This window comes from Aulonocara sp. 'chitande type north' Nkhata Bay, linkage group LG19 (assembly GCF_057382095.1).
Source record: "Aulonocara sp. 'chitande type north' Nkhata Bay isolate Kocher_YH1m ecotype deep benthic linkage group LG19, A_spYH_male_GT1.1, whole genome shotgun sequence".
In the NCBI taxonomy this organism is placed as follows: domain Eukaryota; kingdom Metazoa; phylum Chordata; class Actinopteri; order Cichliformes; family Cichlidae; genus Aulonocara; species Aulonocara sp. 'chitande type north' Nkhata Bay.
The window spans coordinates 20,608,963-20,627,971 of NC_141362.1; the positions used below are offsets into that span (position 1 = coordinate 20,608,963).

General features: G+C 40.8%; 1 protein-coding gene across 4 annotated transcripts in view; it reads left to right on the forward strand.

Annotated features, from left to right (window-relative positions):
• smc6 (structural maintenance of chromosomes 6) overlaps window positions 1-17,431 on the forward strand; it is a 28,689-nt gene extending 11,258 nt beyond the window's left edge. For 3 of the 4 annotated variants that reach the window (XM_086274329.1, XM_086274328.1, XM_086274327.1), the window contains 26 exons: window positions 231-391; window positions 491-602; window positions 2,061-2,166; window positions 2,296-2,432; window positions 3,189-3,250; window positions 3,362-3,442; window positions 3,548-3,649; window positions 3,924-4,043; window positions 4,140-4,235; window positions 4,462-4,608; window positions 4,714-4,802; window positions 6,292-6,462; window positions 6,547-6,725; window positions 7,794-7,995; window positions 8,099-8,213; window positions 8,309-8,469; window positions 8,968-9,103; window positions 9,867-9,947; window positions 10,046-10,216; window positions 10,299-10,436; window positions 10,564-10,709; window positions 13,345-13,470; window positions 13,576-13,681; window positions 13,783-13,935; window positions 14,043-14,140; window positions 14,423-17,431. In XM_086274329.1, coding sequence (XP_086130455.1) covers window positions 245-391; window positions 491-602; window positions 2,061-2,166; window positions 2,296-2,432; window positions 3,189-3,250; window positions 3,362-3,442; window positions 3,548-3,649; window positions 3,924-4,043; window positions 4,140-4,235; window positions 4,462-4,608; window positions 4,714-4,802; window positions 6,292-6,462; window positions 6,547-6,725; window positions 7,794-7,995; window positions 8,099-8,213; window positions 8,309-8,469; window positions 8,968-9,103; window positions 9,867-9,947; window positions 10,046-10,216; window positions 10,299-10,436; window positions 10,564-10,709; window positions 13,345-13,470; window positions 13,576-13,681; window positions 13,783-13,935; window positions 14,043-14,140; window positions 14,423-14,510 — 3,270 coding nt within the window. In that variant the 5' untranslated portion in view covers window positions 231-244 and the 3' untranslated portion in view covers window positions 14,511-17,431. Of the gene's footprint in view, window positions 1-211; window positions 392-490; window positions 603-2,060; window positions 2,167-2,295; window positions 2,433-3,188; window positions 3,251-3,361; window positions 3,443-3,547; window positions 3,650-3,923; window positions 4,044-4,139; window positions 4,236-4,461; window positions 4,609-4,713; window positions 4,803-6,291; window positions 6,463-6,546; window positions 6,726-7,793; window positions 7,996-8,098; window positions 8,214-8,308; window positions 8,470-8,967; window positions 9,104-9,866; window positions 9,948-10,045; window positions 10,217-10,298; window positions 10,437-10,563; window positions 10,710-13,344; window positions 13,471-13,575; window positions 13,682-13,782; window positions 13,936-14,042; window positions 14,141-14,422 lie in introns of those variants that run through there. The other variant, XM_086274326.1, reaches the window with a different exon arrangement.
• Window positions 17,432-19,009: the final 1,578 nt, after the last annotated feature.

Genomic DNA, 19,009 nt, shown 5'->3' on the forward strand with positions numbered 1-19,009 from the left:
TTAGGGCTTTTGCGGGTGGACACACTTATTAATAGAAGCATTCAAATCTGCCCAGTTTAATAGATTAAGACTGAACGAGAAAAGTTGTTCTGGTTGTGCATTAGTAGAATTAAAAACTTATCAGTTTGCAAAATGAGTGAAAGTTTCATTTAAGCTGACAGTGCTGAGCTATAGGGGGAGTTAAAAATAATGGTATCTCATTTGCTTTGTCATGTTAACTCTGTTGACAGTGACTTGTTCCAAAATGAGTAAGAGAAAAGGCAAAGTGATCACTGAAGCAACAACTTTCAAGAGCCGCAAAGTCGCAGCTGCGAGTATCGAAAATACGCCAGATGATGCAAACCCAAGTCATCAGGGGATCTGTTCCAAGGCCTTCGCTCAGTTTTCTACAGTGAGTATTTCGCCCCAACATTAAAACCCACACAAAGTTTTGTCTTTGCTCCTCCCGGCTCGTTAAAGGTTAAATATCGTTTTCTGCTTGTGTTCTTAGGGTGACATTGGACTCATTGAAAGCATCACTGTGAAGAATTTCATGTGCCATCATTCTTTTGGTCCGTTCCAGTTTGGGCCAAACGTGAATTTCATAGTTGGCCACAATGGAAGTAAGAGCTTTCCCTTCACTTGATTGTACCTGGATGTTGTCATGTCTGACATGTGATTTTAATTGGGTATAGCTTTCTTTTCCCTATAGAAACACTTGCTGGCCACTTTATTAGCTACAGCATGCTAGTTTGGGGTTGGACCTTCTCTCACCTTTGGTCCATGTTGACATGAGTTGCTGCAGGTCCATGATATGAATCTCTCATTACACCACATTCCAAAGGTGCTTTTGGATTGTACAAGCTATTTGAGTACCTCGAACTCACCGTCATGTTCAAGAAACCCAACTGAGAGGATTTGGGATTTTTGTCATCCTGTGTTATCTTGCTGGAAGCAGCTTTTTGAAGATGAGTACACTGTGGTCATACAAGGATCGGCATGGTTAGCGACAAAACTCGGGTTGCCTGAGGTGTTTAAACAATGCTCAGTTAAGCAAAGTGTGCCAAAAAAAGTAGTCCCCACAACATTACACCACCAAGAGCCTGAATTCAAATTTTGATGCTACCATCCAGCCTTGGTTTCCTGTTCTCAGCTGACCCAGTCTGGTCTTCTGCTACTGTAAGTTACAAGACTTGCTATGCTCTGCATTTAGAGATGTGTTTCTGCACGCCGTGGTTGTAACAAGTGGTTATTTGAGTTATTGTTGCCTTAAGCAGTGCAGTTATTCTTCTCTGACCTCTGACATCAACGCGAGAACTGCCGCTCGCTCGATATTTCTCTAGTAAACTCTAGAGATGATTGTGTGGGGAAAGTCCCAGTAGATGAACAGCTTCTCAAATACTCACATCAACAACCACGTTACATTCATGTTGCACGTAAATCACCTTTCTTCCCCACTCTGATGCTTGGTTTGAAATTCAGCAGATCATCTCGACCATCTCTGCATTGCGTTAATGATGAACAGTCGTACTTAAATCGAGAGTTTGTTTTTAAAATGATATAACAGACTTCTAATATATCAGGAAGGAATGGCATCTTTAGACTTCAGGCCTAAATCCAGAACAAAACCTTGTCACCCTTTGTGGATCAACAATACAGAGTGAATGAACAACACCCAATTTTGTTATCTACAGAAGAACATTTGATCCATCCCTCTCCAGCTTTGTTATTTTGTCACTTAACGCCACACAAACTCCCCTGTAAAACATTTTAAACATTTAGATTTCTTTCACTGGAAAAAATACTTTGCAGGATTCACAAGATTATCATTTATTGCTCACTTGGCTGAATCATTTTAGGTGATGTATCAGCTTATGTAAGGAACTGTTTAATGCTGAGCTCACTGAAAATTTGTTTATTCAAAGATGGCTCCCTGATTTCTTTTTTTTTCTTTTTTTTCAGTTGATGCATCATTTACAATCATTTGCATAGTTTTCTAGCACTGCCGAGCACCGCATGTCTGTAAGATGCTTTACATGCACCGATTTAATTTGTTGTCTTGTAACTGCTTTATCCCTCAGGTGGAAAAAGCGCTATCCTGACCGCTTTGATTGTAGGCCTCGGGGGAAAGGCCACTGTGACGAACAGAGGAATGTCACTGAAAGACTTTGTGAAGACCAATGAAAAGTAAGTAATAGATCCTAATATCGTCCCTCAGTAATAAATTGTGTGTCTTTATTTTAGTGTTAAAAATGCTTCAGATTTCTTTACTAGCACGTCACTAAAACAATGTTAAAAATACACTCTGGTTTCTAGTACTGCAGATATAACAGTAAAGCTGAGAAACAGAGGGCCAGATGCTTACAAAAAGGATGTTTACGGCGACAGTATCACCATTGAACATCGGCTCTCGAGTGATGGATGCCGGACCTGCAGGCTGAAAAGCAAATCAGGTGACTTTCCACAGATGCTGTGACTGGAAAACTTTCTGTGAGTCGGTCCAAGTCTTGTGAAACCTTCTGGAAATCTTAGATTAACCAGACACAGTTGGGAGTGGAGACCAAACACTTCAGCCACACTGTCACCTCCTAATGCTGTATACATTCTTTACTCTCAGTCTGGAATTTTCTCTATAAACTTGTATATATTTTATTTGCATGGCACTGCTTTCAGCCGCTGGTTTTCCTATGTTGTAAATGTCATTTTATAAATAAAAGGAACTTAAAGTGCATGTGCCAGTATGCATGTTCACTCTTGTACCTGACCATTTTCAGAAGAATGTTCTTCTGTATGTTAAGCCACTAACATTATTATAACACTATTATTACATTCTCACACAAAATCACAGAATTTATTCACATTTCTTCTGTTGAATCTACCCAAAAATTTACCAAAGTAACCAAGTTTAACAGGCATAAATTAGTATTTATGCACCAACAAGATTCACAAAGAGCTATTAGCTAAAAACCTGTCACAGTGAAGTGAGTGTAGACAGTGAGTGTCTACAGCCTGGAAAACACACTGGAGGCTCCGTCGTGTTTTGGGCTAGATATCGGCCAGTGGTGTAGGAGATCTTGTCCAAATTTAAGGAATTATGAACACAGTACAGTACCATCTTATTATTTTCCAATGAGTGGCATGTAAGTTATAACCTCTTTTAAAGGGCAACAGAGGTTCAAACCACTTTACTTGCATTTTATCTCTTTTAGGACATCTCGTCTCAAACAAAAAGGAGGAATTAACGGGCATTTTGGACCACTTTAACATCCAGGTACTTGCTACTTTTTAAATTTTTTTCCTGTAGATGCCCCGAGGTTGTACTGCTTCCTGCACAATCATACACATTAAAGGACTTAACAGGATATTTGCTTGTGTATTCCAGCTGGATAACCCAGTATCCATTCTCAGCCAAGAAATGAGCAAGCAGTTCCTGCATTCAAAAAGTGAAACAGACAAGTATAAGGTAGCGTAACGCCACGTTCGCTAAAAGCGTTAAGATTTAAAGGTTACATCTGCAATGAAGCTCACTTTGATAAGTGCTTTCTTTTCTGCTTTTTTTCGTTTGTAGTTCTTCATGAAAGCAACTCTGCTCGAGCAGATGAAGAGAGATTACATCCACATTAAACACACTAAAATGGTCACGCGGGAGCAGGTTGAGAGGCAAGAGGAGGTACGGCATTCCTCACACAAACCGCTGAACGTTGATGTTGCACATCAAGCGAGATTATAAAGCAAATACACGTTGGAGAAATGTTATTTACATTGTTTATTTTTGGTTAAACACTGACAGTTTTAAAAGCATCTTCTTCTTTGGGGTTTCTCTTGATTTTCTGCCTTTTATTTGGGAACCCTAATTGTATCCAGTTGCAGCTTATATGTTTATCTATGAGTAGCGTTTGATTTTTACATAAATCAAACATATTTTAAAATGCTTTTGTGTCCAGTGTCTCAAGGACCTGAAGCAAGAGTTCCTGCAGAAGAAGGAACGATATGAAAATGTTGCATCCTTCAGTGACATGAAGGTTGTTTTAGAGAATCTGAAGAAGGCGATGGTATGGTGTTTGGTAAGACTTGATCTTGAGGCTTGAACGCAACATTTGCTGGTTGGATAGAGCTTGCAATTTTTAATAAATGTGTTTTTTTTTTTTTATCTCTTTCAGGTGAGTGAGAAGGAGCAGCTCTTAAAGCAGTTGAAGGAAGACATTGAAAAGGAAGAAAATAATTACAAACCCAAGGATAACCTTCAGCTCTGTCAGGTGAGTCACAAGTGTTTCTTTTCTGTTAAATATACAACCCTATTTATAAATGTCAGACCACTTCAGACCTTCATCTCTGCATAAACTCAAAGTCCTTCCTTCACATAATGCATGGTTGTGTTTACAGTAGATATCCTGAGGTTGTGGGGTGGAGTGGCTCTATCCTGCTGGTAATTATTTTCAGGCATTGTCTTTAAAAACCTGTTTCTGTCTCTCTCATCTTCAGACGAAGATCATACAGCTAGAGAAGAAGCTTCAATGCATCAAAAGCAAAATTGACACTCTGAGAGAAGAGCAAGAGTCTCTATCAGAGGACAATGTTAAGTTGAAAGAACAAGTGAAGATCATTAGCAAAGCACACAAGGACCAGGAGGTAGTCGCTGACAAACGGCGCTGTGTTAATCTGCACATTTACTTATTTACTGTATGCATAGAGAAATATTTGACGTCATGTTAATGTCACAATCTTTTCCAATAGGTCGTTTATTTTCGAGCTCTAAACAAGCTGAAACAGTCGGAACAAGAGCAAAACCTTCTCCAGGAGAAGCTTAACAAGGCAAAAGCAAGGTAGGGGAGTAAGAGTTCATGTTAACACTAGCATCCCCAGGCTTCTACCTTTCTACCTATAAAACCCGAGAGCAGTCAAATGGTGGAAGTGGAAGCTAAATTGGCTAGTCATTCATATGTATATTAGGTCGTTACCTAGGAATTCTGGAGGGAGGGGAGTGGGGGTGAGTGATTGAGGGGGTGGGGGAGTGGAGTGTTTCAGTTTGCCATCTTAGGGAGAAATCAACACATGTCCTTTGTATGTCCTTTGTTGCTGACATTTATTGATGAAAACAGTACAAAAAACCAACCATTTGTACACATATTTACAAATAATGATAAAAAGTGAGTGAGTACATTTCAACATTTTCAGCAATCACTCACAATCCTGGCACTGCCACGGTATCTGTCGTCTGCATTTACCACATGTGTACCTGTAGCAGTGAACACATCGCACAGTGGCCTGATTTTTTTTGCATCTGTGTACTTGGATTTTAGGTCACAAGCCACCCAAAACTTGCTCCATGCACCACTCAGCAGGCCATTTGTAAATATGTGTACAAATGGTTGGTTTTTTGTACTGTTTTTATCAATAAATGTCAGCAACAAAGGACATACACCCATGTGTGTTGATTTCTCCCTAAGATGGCAAACTGAAACACTCCAAGTTGGTGACTTTTGGAGATTTGTTTCCCTGGATGATTGAGAATGCATCAAGATGAAACACAAAAGGGAGCTCACCGCTTTTAGCAGCTCCCCCACCCCCTCAATCACTCAGTGAGTGATTGAGGGGGTGGGGGAGTGGAGTGTTTCAGTGTTTCAGTTTGCCATCTTAGGGAGAAATCAACACATGTCCTTTGTATGTCCTTTGTTGCTGACATTTATTGATAAAAACAGTACAAAAAACCAACCATTTGTACACATATTTACAAATGGCCTGCTGAGTGGTGCATGGAGCATGTTCATTGGTTCATGGACCTCCCTGAACTAATGGCATTTATGGCAGCAACAAAAGCGGTGAGCTTCCTTTTGTGTTTCATCTTGATGCATTCTCAATCATCCAGGGAAACAAATCTCCAAAAGTCACCAACTTGGAGTGTTTCAGTTTGCCATCTTAGGGAGAAATCAACACACATGGGTGTATGTCCTTTGTTGCTGACATTTATTGATGAAAACAGTACAAAAAACCAACCATTTGTACACATATTTACAAATAATGATAAAAAGTGAGTGAGTACATTTCAACATTTTCATCACTCACAATCCTGGCACTGCCACGGTATCTGTCGTCTGCATTTACCACATGTGTACCTGTAGCAGTGAACACATCGCACAGTGGCCTGATTTTTTTTGCATCTGTGTACTTGGATTTTAGGTCGCAAGCCACCCAAAACTTGATCCCAAACTTGTCAGGTTTACTTGCAATATACTGCAGGAAACAGCACCGAGTCTTTGATGGAATACAGCTGATGTATTTGTTTTCAATATTTTTTTTTTTACTCTGTTTCAGTAAGAGTCTGAACAGTGAGGGAGACTCGGAATACACGAAACGGCAGAAGAGTTTAAGTAATCTGAAAGAACAGCTTGCAGAGCTCGAGAATAAGTGCACGCACCTGAATCAAGACATCAAGAACAAACATCAGGCGCTTCTCAAAGGGAAGGAAGAACTGGACAAGCTGAGGTATAACAAAGTAAATCAGCTCTGGTGTAAACATATTGTCAGGGAAGTGAAAGTTTATGATCTTGCTCTCTTTGTATTTACCAGACTGGAGGAAAGGAACGTACAGGCTTCATATGAGTCCAAACTAAAGAGGAAGAATCAGCTGCTCGCCAGTCGATCGAACAAACTAAAGCGCTTTGGAGACCAGGTGCCTGACATGATGAGTGCAATTAGCGAGGCTTATGCCACGGGACGCTTCCTCAAGAGACCTGTTGGTCCAATAGGTAACACTCATTTTTAGGTTTTTGTTTTTTTTTGGATAAAAATATTTTCAGACTTGTTTTTTTTTACTTTTCAGTTCAATACGATCTGCTTGTTAACGTTCTTGATGAGAAGATTGATAAAACTCTGTTTGCATACTAAATTAAAAACAAGCGCCAATAACCAGTTTGACTAGAACAGAGACTGAAAACTGGAAACAGGAAGAAGTGAGTCATCTGTCAGCTATCACATCTAAAGCTCTCTGATCAAGAAAACGTGCCCTGTTAGCGTCATTGCCTCACAGCAACGAGGTCCTGCATTCCTTAGACAACTTGTAGCGAGGTAGAGCCATTCACTAGTAGTCATAATACAGTGCAGGGGTCGTTTTTCTGTGCTTGAAAGCATGACTGAAGAAAAGTCATGGATAGTGTGCTCAATTATCTCTGTATGGCAAGTCACAAGCACACAACAGTGGCAGTACAGATAACAAGTTGGAAACTCTGACTTCAGACTTTAAATGGAGCACATCACAAAGACAGGGAGTTGCCCCACATGGTTTAAGAAGCATCTTATTTTCCTTGACATCAAATGTGAAACGAGTCCTGCTTCTCTCTTCTTCACAAGTGTTGACATTTTGTTGCTTTTTCATGAGAAACTGAGAGCGCGAGAACTTGTATGTTTCCCCTGGGCAGATCAAATCTGACCTAACTACACAAGGAGATTACTTCTGATTGGATCACTCCCCAACTTGTCCCACCTTTCTGAACAACTTAGTTTGTTCTGATTGATCCGTCCATTTTCATCTCATTTTATTGGCGGACAAAAGCGTCAATACATTTCATCATAGTTTTTCACTATCGTGCATTGGTTTTTGTCATGTTTTCATCTTGACGCTAACTAAGCTAACGAGTTTCTAGCTGCAGCTGCGTATTTACTGTACAGACATATGTCTAATGTTCTTTTCTTTCACGCAAAAAAGCAAACGCTGTACCTTTATTTTATTTTTTTTTTATAAACATCTTTAACATTTAAATAATTCAAAGCTTTCTACTTTTGATATATTGAAGCTGACAGTCTGTGTTTATTCCCAGGGGCATGTATCAGTTTAAAGGATCCCTCGTTAGCTGTGGCTGTGGAGTGCTGTCTGCGGAGCTTCGTGAAGGCGTTCTGTTGCGACAACTACAAAGACGAGGCGGTCCTCCAGGAGCTGATGACTCGCTTTTATCCAAAGGGCAACAGGCCACAGATTATCGTCAGCCCCTTCTCTGATAAACCGTACAACATTCATGGAAGGTCGGCATTATGTGAGATTTTCTTTTCTTTTTCTTATTACGTTTTTCTGAAACTTTTGTTTTTTTTTAAGCATGTTTTGTTTTCACTCTGTGCTGTTTCACAGGAAAGCATATCATCCGGAGTACCCATCGGTAATGGACATAATCACAGCAACAAGCCCAGTGATTATCAACTGTCTGATTGATATGCGAGGGATAGAATCAATCCTTATAATCAAAGTAAGTGTCTTACTAAGACCTGCTTATGCCTGGATATTGCCTAGAGTGGTGCTTTAGGATTGATGTTGCATTTTGTTGTTGTTGTTTGATCTCAGGAAAAAGATAAAGCGAGGAGGGTCATGCAGCACTGCCGTCCACCTAAAAACTGCCGTGAAGCCTTCACTGTTGAGGGGGATCAGGTGTATCCAAACCGTTATTACACGTCTGATTTCAGCATGGCAAGATATCTCGGTGGGGACATTGAGACTGAAATAAGGTAACCACTGGAAACTATTCAAGGTTTGAGTGACTGTCTTTCACATTTACACCCAGTTGAATGCTCAAACTGGATCTTTATGTCACATGGAAATGTCAGCAGTATAAATTGTGCCTGAGTACAGTCCCCCCCCCCCCCCCCCAAAAAAAAAAAACAACCAAACAAACAAAAACAAACCCAATTTCATGTGACTTCATAGATGTGGTATGTTATGTTTGCTCTGGAATAACCTTCCCCTCCAAATTAGACAAGCGTCATCAGTGCAGGTCTTTAAGTCCAGATTGAAAACCTATTTTTATTCCCTGGCTTTTAACTCTGTAGGAAACTGACACCTTCTTATTTATTTTATTGTTTGTAATGATTTTATGGTATTTTTAATTTGGTTGTTGTTTTGATCTGTGTTGTTCAGCACTTTGGTCTGCCTGGTGTGTTCTTAAAGTGCTATACAAATAAACGATGATGATGATGATGATGTTTGTGGTATCCTGTCTGTTCCAGTATGCTGGACTCAGACCTGGAGAATTACCAGGCTCAGCTGTCCAGGTTTCAGCTCCAAGTAAACTCTGTCACCGAAGACATTGTGAATATGGAGAGCAATCTTAACAACACCATCCTGACCATGAAGACAACACTGGTCAGTAAAAAGATACACCTGAAGCTGTTTGGGTTTCCTTTCATTTTCTGCATTTGCAGTCTGTCTCCTCTTTTTGTGGTTTCTGGCTTCCAATTAAAGCAGAAAGCTAAAGAGCTGACAAGTGAATTCAGTGTTTGGGCTGAATATGTTGATTACTGATTTTCTGGAGTCAAATGTGAACCAAAGCATATTTTTAAAGGGGTTATATGCTAAAAAAAAAAAAGTAGTTTCTTAGTGTTCCAGCCTCAGTAGCTTTGACACAGTAACATCTGCTGTAATATTTACAGCTCTGATGAAATCTCACAAGTGTTAGCTTTATTTTGATGCCAGGATTGTTTACACAGAGTTTGTAATTGCTGAGAAATACAATATTCAGTTTGGGCATGTCATTTTCGAGCAAGAAGCTCAGAAAGCCCCTGGAGGCATGAACAGGTAAAAAGATTGTGGCTATTTACTCCCCTCACTAAAAATCAAGTTAGCATCCCTTTCAGTTTTACAGTGATTTACTAATGTACCTTGCTAACCAAGATAGTTGCTCAGTGTTAGCATTGAGCGTGTTTAGTATAAAAAAAACAAAACCTCAAGATGGTGACAACAGAAAAACCAGTCTTGCAAACAGTAATCCATAAGTTACTATGTATCCATCTTTTATGTAAAGTCTATGTTCCAGTTGCTGTTTAATGCTGGCAAATCAGTGCTGAAAGATGTGATTAATGTGATTTTTAATTAACATTAGATAACATTTATTTTCTCTTCGTTGCAGGCTTCTGTGAATCATGTCAAAGCAGCAATAACTGATCTCGTGACTGCTAGTGAGGAGCAAATTAATGACATCAGCTCACTGGTGATACTTCAGTTTTTATTTTTATCTGTTGCGTAATAAACTAAATGCTGCCATGAATTATGCAGGTTAAGTGTTTCTGAATGTTTTAAACTGTGCAGGAAGAAGTTGCCCAAGAGAATCAGCAGAAAATCGAGGCAGAGAAGCAAAGTGTTCAAGAAGCAAAGGCAGAACTCGACAAGCAGCGAAAAATGGCCGAAGACTCAGATTCCAAGTACTCATCTGTCAGAGACCGGATTGATCAGCTTCTAGAGGAAATAGAGCCCCTTAAGGTGCAGTAGAGGTTTTACAGTTTCAGGTCTACAACTTGTTGTTTTGTGCAGGTTTCCAAACCTTTGTGCTCTTGATCTACAGGATGAACAGCTGAAACTGGAGACGGAGTGTGCCAAGCATGAACGAAACCTGAAAATCTTAGAAAACAAAGTGAAGGCTCATGACGACAACATTGAAGGCATGAAAAATGAACTTGCCCAAAGAGAAGAGGAGCTACAGGTAGGAAGTTGTTTTTTTTTTCAGCATGATACGGTGTAGTTAAGCTGTAGTTTAGCTATTCACGCCAGCCGGTATTCGGTGAATTCAATCAAAGAAAGTAAGCAGAAGTCTCGTGATGTTACGACAGGAATACGTGGCAAAGGCTATAGAGATCAGTCCGGAACGGCAGCACGTGGTCGGCAACACCAAGAGCATCGACACAGAAATCACTCGACTGAATAAGAAGATCAAAGTGTATGAAAGCGACCACGGCGAGCAGCAGCAGGTGGTCAGGTGAGAAACTGAAGGCTTTCAGCAACAGAGGCAGAAATTATTTTAACAGTTAAAACTCAAATATTTATTGAGCTAATTCATCAATCATGTTAGTGCATGTGTAAACTGTATGTATAAAACTGGTGGAATGTAGGTAATCTAATCAGGTACTGTACCTGTGTACAGACTTAAGGTACTTATAATATATATTAATCCCAGTTTCCCCCTAGACCTAAACTGGCACCCCACTCAGCCAAGGATTTTCACCTGAGCTGACTTGTTTTATTAGCTAACCTAAATAGACTCTTAGGCATGGTTAAAGTAGACCAGAACCATCCAGAACGATGGTCCAGGAACTTTAATTGAGCCAGCATATCCTCTCAGCACCACCTTTTTTCCTTCTCATCGGTGTGATGCCTTCATGCTGCAGATGTCAATAAAGTTGTTGTTACTGCAATTGAGTATTTAGCTGCCTGCTCTGTCTGTGCTTACTTGTATTTGTTCAGGATATAAACAGAGTAGCATTTATCGCTGTTGACATTCAAATGTTTCAAACAGCACGAGAAATAAAGACGCTGCGTCTCCCAGGGAGAAAAGAAACATTCACGTGTGAAAATTTTACTGAATAGAAATGAGAGATGATGAAAGATGTAAGGAAGACGCAAGATTAATTACGTTTAATACATCATTTCAGGTTAGTTTGCAGCAGTGTGGTGAAGTTTACAGTAAAGCAGCAATGTTGGAGCAGTGCACAGCAGCCTGTGTTGTTCATGGTCAATGTCCGGTTACATCCAGAGTAGCAGACATTAAATTTAAGCTGCTCTGTTATCTTGTTGAATTCAGATAAATCCAAAAAGAGCAGCAATGGCACATGTTAGCTGATCACAGCCGTATGCAAAGAAAACAAATCTATTGGAGCTCAAAGTACAAGTTTTTATCTTATTTTTAAGCGTTTTTTCTTCGCAGTGCTACACCTGACAAATCCACTTTAACCCCTTTTTACACATAAAACAACAGCTGAAAACAACCCAGACGTATGAAACAGGCAACTGTTATGATTTGCTATTGTTTTCCTTGCCCTTATGCTTCTGCTAATCAAAGATGACTATCATAGATTGCTACATATGAGTCGGGTTGTTGAAGTAAACAATAGACTCCTCGGTCGCCTGCATGCGCTCTCGACCTCCGGTGTTAAAGACCGTAGACGCACCACCACAGACGCATCGACGTCTGTGACACACATGGTGCAAAAATAACTCTGCATTAATCGGGTGCAACGTTACATTGAATAATTATTGTTATCTAATAATTGTTGTCACCACACTTAAAGGTGGTGTCTTACTTTAGATCGAACAGTGTTTTTGTATTCACTATCTTGCCTTTATTTACGTATTTATAGAGGGTGCAGTGTTAGAAGCACTTCTGAATGTGTCATGGGTGTTAATTGTTTTATTGACACCTATGACAAGTGGAACGCTATTGGCATCGAAAACCTAGACCTGGTGGAACTTAGCTGTTGTACTGGATAAAGGAATATATTGGTTTTTTGTAATCAAAATCAACCTTATCATATAGATAATATTTTAGAAAGCTCTGTCTCAACCGGCTGCAACAGTTAAATCCTTCTCAGACACTTATGCATCAGTAAAAATATTAATTTAATTATGTATAGTAGTATTACCCTTATAGGACTCATTAGCAAAGTTGATGTGCAGAGCTGTAGCAACTATAGAGATATAAACTTCAAGTAGGAGTAACGGATGGATTCAAGGTGGGGGTTGACAGATGAGACCGGGCAGAAGTCTCTGCGGACTATGATGATAGCAGATGACACTGTGATCTATAGAGTAAGGAGCAGGAGGAAGAGATCCTGGAAAAGTGGAGGTGTGCTCTGGAGAGAAGAGGAATGGAAGTAAGGAAGCAAGACAGAATACATGTGTGTGTGTGAATGAAATGGAGATGACGCTGGGAGTAAAGGTAATGAAGGTGGATCTGTTTAAATACCTCGAGATCATCCAAAGCAATGTTTAGTGCACAAACAAGGTAAAGAGGAAAGTGCAGACACAGTGGAGTGGGTGGAGATGAGTGTCAGGGGTGATTTGTGACAGAAGGATGGCAGCAATGGTGAAAGGGAGTGTTTACAGGAGGCCTGCGATCTAGTTTGGAGGGGGTTGCACTATTCAAATGACGGGCGGCAGAGCTGAAAGATGTTAAGATCTTTAATGGGAGCGATCAGGAAAGTTGGAGAGGCAAAGCTGACATGTTTTGGACATTTAAAATTGAAGTGTTTAAAGGTAGAATTTACTCACACAGCAAACATGACTCATACAGATTTAAAAGCTAACTTAGTTTGCTGTAGACCAACTGTATTTTTTCAAAAACTTATTTACTTAAAGGCTTCTTCAAAGACATCTTCCATCTTTATTCTAACCTATCATTTTCCCTGGATTTCATCTCCCAAGAAATAAAAAAGGTGCTCCTGCTCACTAAGTTTCAGCTCATCTCCTTCGGACTGTCTCTTCCCCTGTACGGATTAATCAGATCTGCCTGCTGGCCATCACTAAATCATCTCCTGCCCTCATTTTACATGTGCACACTGAAAGCTGAATTGAGAAGAATTTAGGCTATGCCAATTTCTTCCCTCTGACCTCATTAGGGAGTACGCCGAGGCCCTCGCTCTCTACAGAGAGAAAACCAACCAAGTAAGAGATTTGCGGAGGTTCATCGATCGTCTGGATAACATCATGTCAGACAGGCAGAACAGATACAAAATAATGCGTAGGTAAGTAACGATCTTGCACGGTAGAAAAATATAATATAAGGATTCATTGACGTGGGAAAAATTGTACTTTTGGCTAAAACTTTTCTTCTTCTCTTTTTCCTGAAGGTCCCTGTCTGTCAGATGTAAGTTATACTTCAATAACTTCCTAATAAAGATGAACTGCTGTGGATCTATGATTTTTGACCACAACAACGAGACGCTCTCTATCATGGTACGTGCTTATCTCTCTAGTTTGCCAGAAAAGTTTGTTACATTACAGCAAACCAGGAGCACAGTTAATATAAGTAACACTCAAGTTTGTTGGCACTGAAGGTAAAGCCTCCAGGCAGGGAGGAGGATGGTGTGAGTGACATGAGGTCGCTGTCCGGTGGTGAGCGCTCCTTCTCCACTGTTTGTTTCATGCTCTCACTGTGGGAGATCACCGAGTCACCCTTCAGATGCCTCGACGAGTTTGACGTCTACATGGTGAGTGCACAGAAAACACATTAGTCGCACGTAACCAGTAGAAAATGCTTACGGGATTTGGCTTTTACTCACTTGAGTTAACAGTTCCCTTTCTTTTGCTGCGGCAGGATATGCACAATCGAAGAATCTGTCTGGATCTGCTTCTGGAGTTGTCAGAGCGGCAGCATCTTCGACAATTTATCTTCATTACACCTCTGAACACCAGGTAATGTATTTGTGTGATGTTAGCCTTGATATCCTTTGACGTTTTCTCTGTGGAGGCTGATGTGCGCAAGCAGACCAATTGTAGATTTTTGTTGTTGTTATTGTTCCTGAAATCATTTTATGTCAGTTTGTCAGGTAAGTATTTTTGATTTCACTGTTTTTCAAGATCCTATATTCTTCTTTTTAAACCTCCCGCTATCCATCTTTACCTTTTAATCTCTAAAAATGACCTGTGCTGTGTGAAAAATGATTGACAACTGATCAAAAGGTTCGTATTTTTCAGCAATCTACCCAAGTCGGACCTCATCAAAATCCACCAGCTGCGGGCTCCAGAAAGACACCGGGGTCAAACAGAAGATGAAGATGTTTAAACTGAGCTTCAGTGACATCAGTGGATGAATGTTAATGGGCATTACTGTATACAGTTAGAAAAAAACATTTATGAACCCTTTTGAATTACCAGGATGTCTTCATTTAATTGCTCTAAATGTGGTGTGAGCTTCACCTAAGTCCCCAGTGGTATGCTGGCTAGAGTAAACAGGCTATCTCAAGAGCTGTTTACTTTAGCCGGAAAGAGTACGTGTGCTTTTGAATTTATTTTGTGACTTGTAGATCCTCCTCGGGTAGCAACAACTCCCATCAGACACTTCCTGTAGCTGGTCTTGAAACTTGTAGAGTGATGAGGCATTTTGGACCCCTGCTTCCTACAAAATAGTTTCAGTGCATTAACATTTATGGATAAGGCGCAACATATCACTTGGATTAAGACAGAGACTCTGCCTTTATCATTACAAAACCCAGTTTTCTTTATCAGCTGTTCTGTTGTTGGCTTGCTTAGAAGTGCTTGATACGGCGCCAGGCTCTGAGGTATCAAAGCAACATCAGTCCATGGTTTTAAAACTAGATCAATAGCAACATATGATATATTACACCGTGCCATTATTCATTTAAGAAAAATGCAGCGCCCGCAGGTCGGCCGCTACATTTCAACCGCAAGACCTACGTGCGCCTGCTCGCCTAATAGCTGAAGCAGCACCCTTCAGGTCTGGACTTTGACTGAGTCATTGCAACACCTTGATATTTTTTTCTTTTTCAGCCATCTGGTGTAGATTTGCTGCTGTGCTTGGGATCATTGTCCTATTTTATGGCCCAGTTTAGGCCAAGCTGTCGGACAGATGCCCTCACATTTGACTCTAGAATACTTTGGAATACAGAGGAGTTTGTGGTCGACGCTGTGGCTGCAAAGCAAGCCCAGGTTATCACCCCTCCGCCACCATGTTTGACATTGTGCTGATATACTGTGTTTGCTTTACACTAAACGTGGCGCAATGCATTATGGGCAGACATCTCCGTTTTCGTCTTTCAAAGGCATTTCGTCAGATCCATCTTTTTGAACCCAAGCCGTACTGCCATGTTGTTTATAGAGAGAAAGGCTTTCTCCTGGCAACAATTTGAAACAAACCATACTTGTTCAGGCTTTTTCTAATTGTGCTGTCATGAACTTTAACTTTTAACACGCTAACTGAAGCCCGTAGATTCTGAGATGTAGCTCCTTTTTACACTTGCTCTGAGCAACGCTCAACGCTCTGGCTCCGGGGTGAATTAAGCACCTTGATCAACCGTTGTTGCGATTTGGCACTACATAAATAAAATTGAATTGAATTTGCTGGGAAGTCCACTACTAGCAAGACTAAGCACTGTGTAAAATGTTTTCCACATTAATCTTTGTCGTTACAGCACGGTGTCCTTCAAGTTGTTTGGAAATGGCCTCGTAACCTTTTCCAGATGACCAGCAACAACCGCTTTTCTAAGACAGCTGCTGATATCTGTGCTCGTTGGCATTGTTTTAACTGCTCCAGACCTCCAAACGAATAAAACGTCTGCTTTTATAGAGGTGCTCACAATTGCTGATGATCATTTAGTCAAGTGCATTTGATTAGCAGCACCTGGCTCGTACCCACCCCCTGAATTCCATTGGAAACATTAAGGGTGTACTTAGATTGCGTTTTGGTTTAATTATTAATGGCAAAGTGTAATATGTCATGTTTTGTAGGTCAGATTAGGTTGTATTTACCTGATTTTAAAGACTTGCTAAAGCCACAACTACTTTGTGTCCTGATAATAAAACCTTAAAACTGACAGACAAACATCCAGGTGATCGTTTGCAAGCTTGAAATGTACCACAGTATGTTTGTGTGGAGTGTTTTTTGTTTCTTTTGTTGCACTGATCTCCATGAAGGCTCACACAAACCAATCTTTCTTGAGATTCTTCTTTCTTTTCTTTCATTTCTATGAACAATCTGTAATTTTTACAGCTGTGTCCAAGCAGCTGTTGTTGTTGCTCATGTGAAGGCTCGTTTTTAGCCTACGAGCGCTTTGAGCGATTGCTCAGTGTGTTCACTAAAGGCTGTTTTTATAATTAGTTTTGTGTTTCTCTATTATCGTTACTTAGATGAAGATCACGCCACGTTTTTAACGAGGACTAAATGAAGCCGTAGTTGCAGCTGTATGTCAGTATTACTGTGTGTTTTCGGAGAACTTTTTATTTTATGTAATGTTTTTATCATTTTATGGCAAATGAATGCAGGCTTTTAAAACAACACAGGAGGTTGTGTGCCAAAAATCATGCACTGTACAAAGTTAATGTTTTGTCCATAATAGATAAGATGTCTGAGTGTAATTTTAATGTTTTAATGAAACACCGAGTGGCTGATGATGATTTCCTCTGTTCATTATTTGACTTTACATACACGTTCTCAGATTTAGTCATTAACGTGAAAAATTTCACAGATCTACCAGAAGTGTCCTGCACTATTAACGTTTTCTAGCAGCTTTTATTCCAGTTTTCAAGAGCTAATGCCTGTGTTCAAGCTGCCACGTAAAGATGGAATCCAGCCACGGTATCTTCTTTAAAATTGTCATCAACATCTGGCAGGGCTGCATCCGGTCGCTGTTCTTCTTTCAGGTTGCCCTTGATTACATCATGTGGCAAGCAGTAACACACATCAGAGGTGGCATCCGCTGGAGTGATGGGCAAACACAACATCACAGATGATTACAGTGTAGTTGAAACACAGCGGCTTAGATAGAAGAAAAACCCAAGAAAGTCAGCGCTGGGGAGAAACCGTTCAGGTCTAATGCTTGTGCACAAATGTTTAGACATCAAAGAAGACTAAAAATACATGAAAGAGATGAGCCCCTCTTGTCCACTTGGATTCTTTATGAGGGAAATGTTTTGATCCCGTCCAGTGAAAGACCTTAGACAGTCAAAGGAGCTTGCAAAGAAAAGCGTCTGGACTTCTTTAAGTTGCTTGAAGACATTTCACCTCTCATCCGAGAAGCTTCTTCAGTTCTAAGGTCAAATGGTGGGGAGTCCCAGATTTAAAACCTAGTGGGAGTGACCCCTCACAGAGGGACAAAAGGACCCCCTGATGATCCTCTAATCGCCTGAGCCAAGGTGTGAAACTGGGTGTGGGTCCCAATCAGCCAGAGTTTCGCATGGGCTCATTGTGAAACCTAGCCCCACCCTATCATGTGATTTCCTGAGGTCAGATGGCCCAGGATGTGAGTGGGCATTAAGGCGTCTGGGGAGGGAACTCAAAACTTGATTATAGATGGCAGACAGTTGGTGTCGTAAACCACCGCCTCTGTTCAAAGATGGTCGCTCACAGTGGACATAGATGGCTTCTTTCACTCCTCTTTCAAACCATCTGTCCTCTCTGTCCAAAATGTGAACATTGGCATCCTCGAAAGAGTGTCCTTTATCCTTAAGATGCAGATGGACTGCTGAGTCTTGTCCCGTGGAGGTGACTCTTCTGTGTTGTGCCATGCGCTTGTGAAGTGGCTGTTTGGTCTCTCCAATGTAGAGGTCTGGGCATTCCTCGCTGCACTGTACAGCATACACCACGTTGTTAAGTTTGTGTTTAGGAGTTTTGACAAAACTCAGGAATTAGCATGATAAGGTGGGGCCAGGTTTCACAATGAGCTCACCCGAAACCCTGGCTTCACACCTTGGCTCAGGCGATTAGAGGATCATCAGGGGGTCCTTTTGTCTGTGGGGGGATACTCCCACTAGGTTTTAAATCTGGGACTCCCCACCATTTGACCTTAGAACTGAAGAAGCTTCTCGGATGAGAGGTGAAACATCTTCAAGTAACTTAAAGAAGTCCAGACGCTTTTCTTTGCAAGCTCTTTTGACTACGATGACCTGGATGACTGAGAACCTTCACAGACACAAAGACCTTAGACAGAAATTTTGATGATTGAGTTTTCTTGAAAGCCAACACAATGGAGAAACAATTTGGCTTATGCGACTGAAATAAGAAGTTTGTCTTTGTTTGCAGAAACTGAGATGAAGGCAGTGAAATGACAGACCAGTTGGACAGCCATGTGTCATTTGTGGGTGTTCCACCTCTCATCCAAGAGACTTCTTCAGTTCTAAAAATAAAAGAGTCCCAGATATTTTACTCTTAGTGGTTGGTTGTCCCCTCCCAGGTGGTTGTGAGGGTCATCAACCCACTATCGATCATGTGAGTCATCACATGAACAAAGGTGTATTTAAAAAAAAAGTATGGGTCATTACCAACACTGGGGGTTAATGGTGAAACCACCTTGTAACCTTGCCCCACTGCATCATGTGACTTATTGGGATCACATGAGGCCAGGTGTGAGTTGGGATTGAAGCACTCGGGAAGGGATCTCATGACGGCATTGCAGGTGGTTGATAGCTGGTGTTGTAAGCCACCACCTCTGTTCAGTGATGGTCGTTCACAGGGGGCTTAGATGCTCTTGGTCCACAATGTGAACACTGGCATCATCAAGAAAGTTCCAGTGCAGATGCATAGCTGAGTCTTGTCCTGTAAAGGTGGGT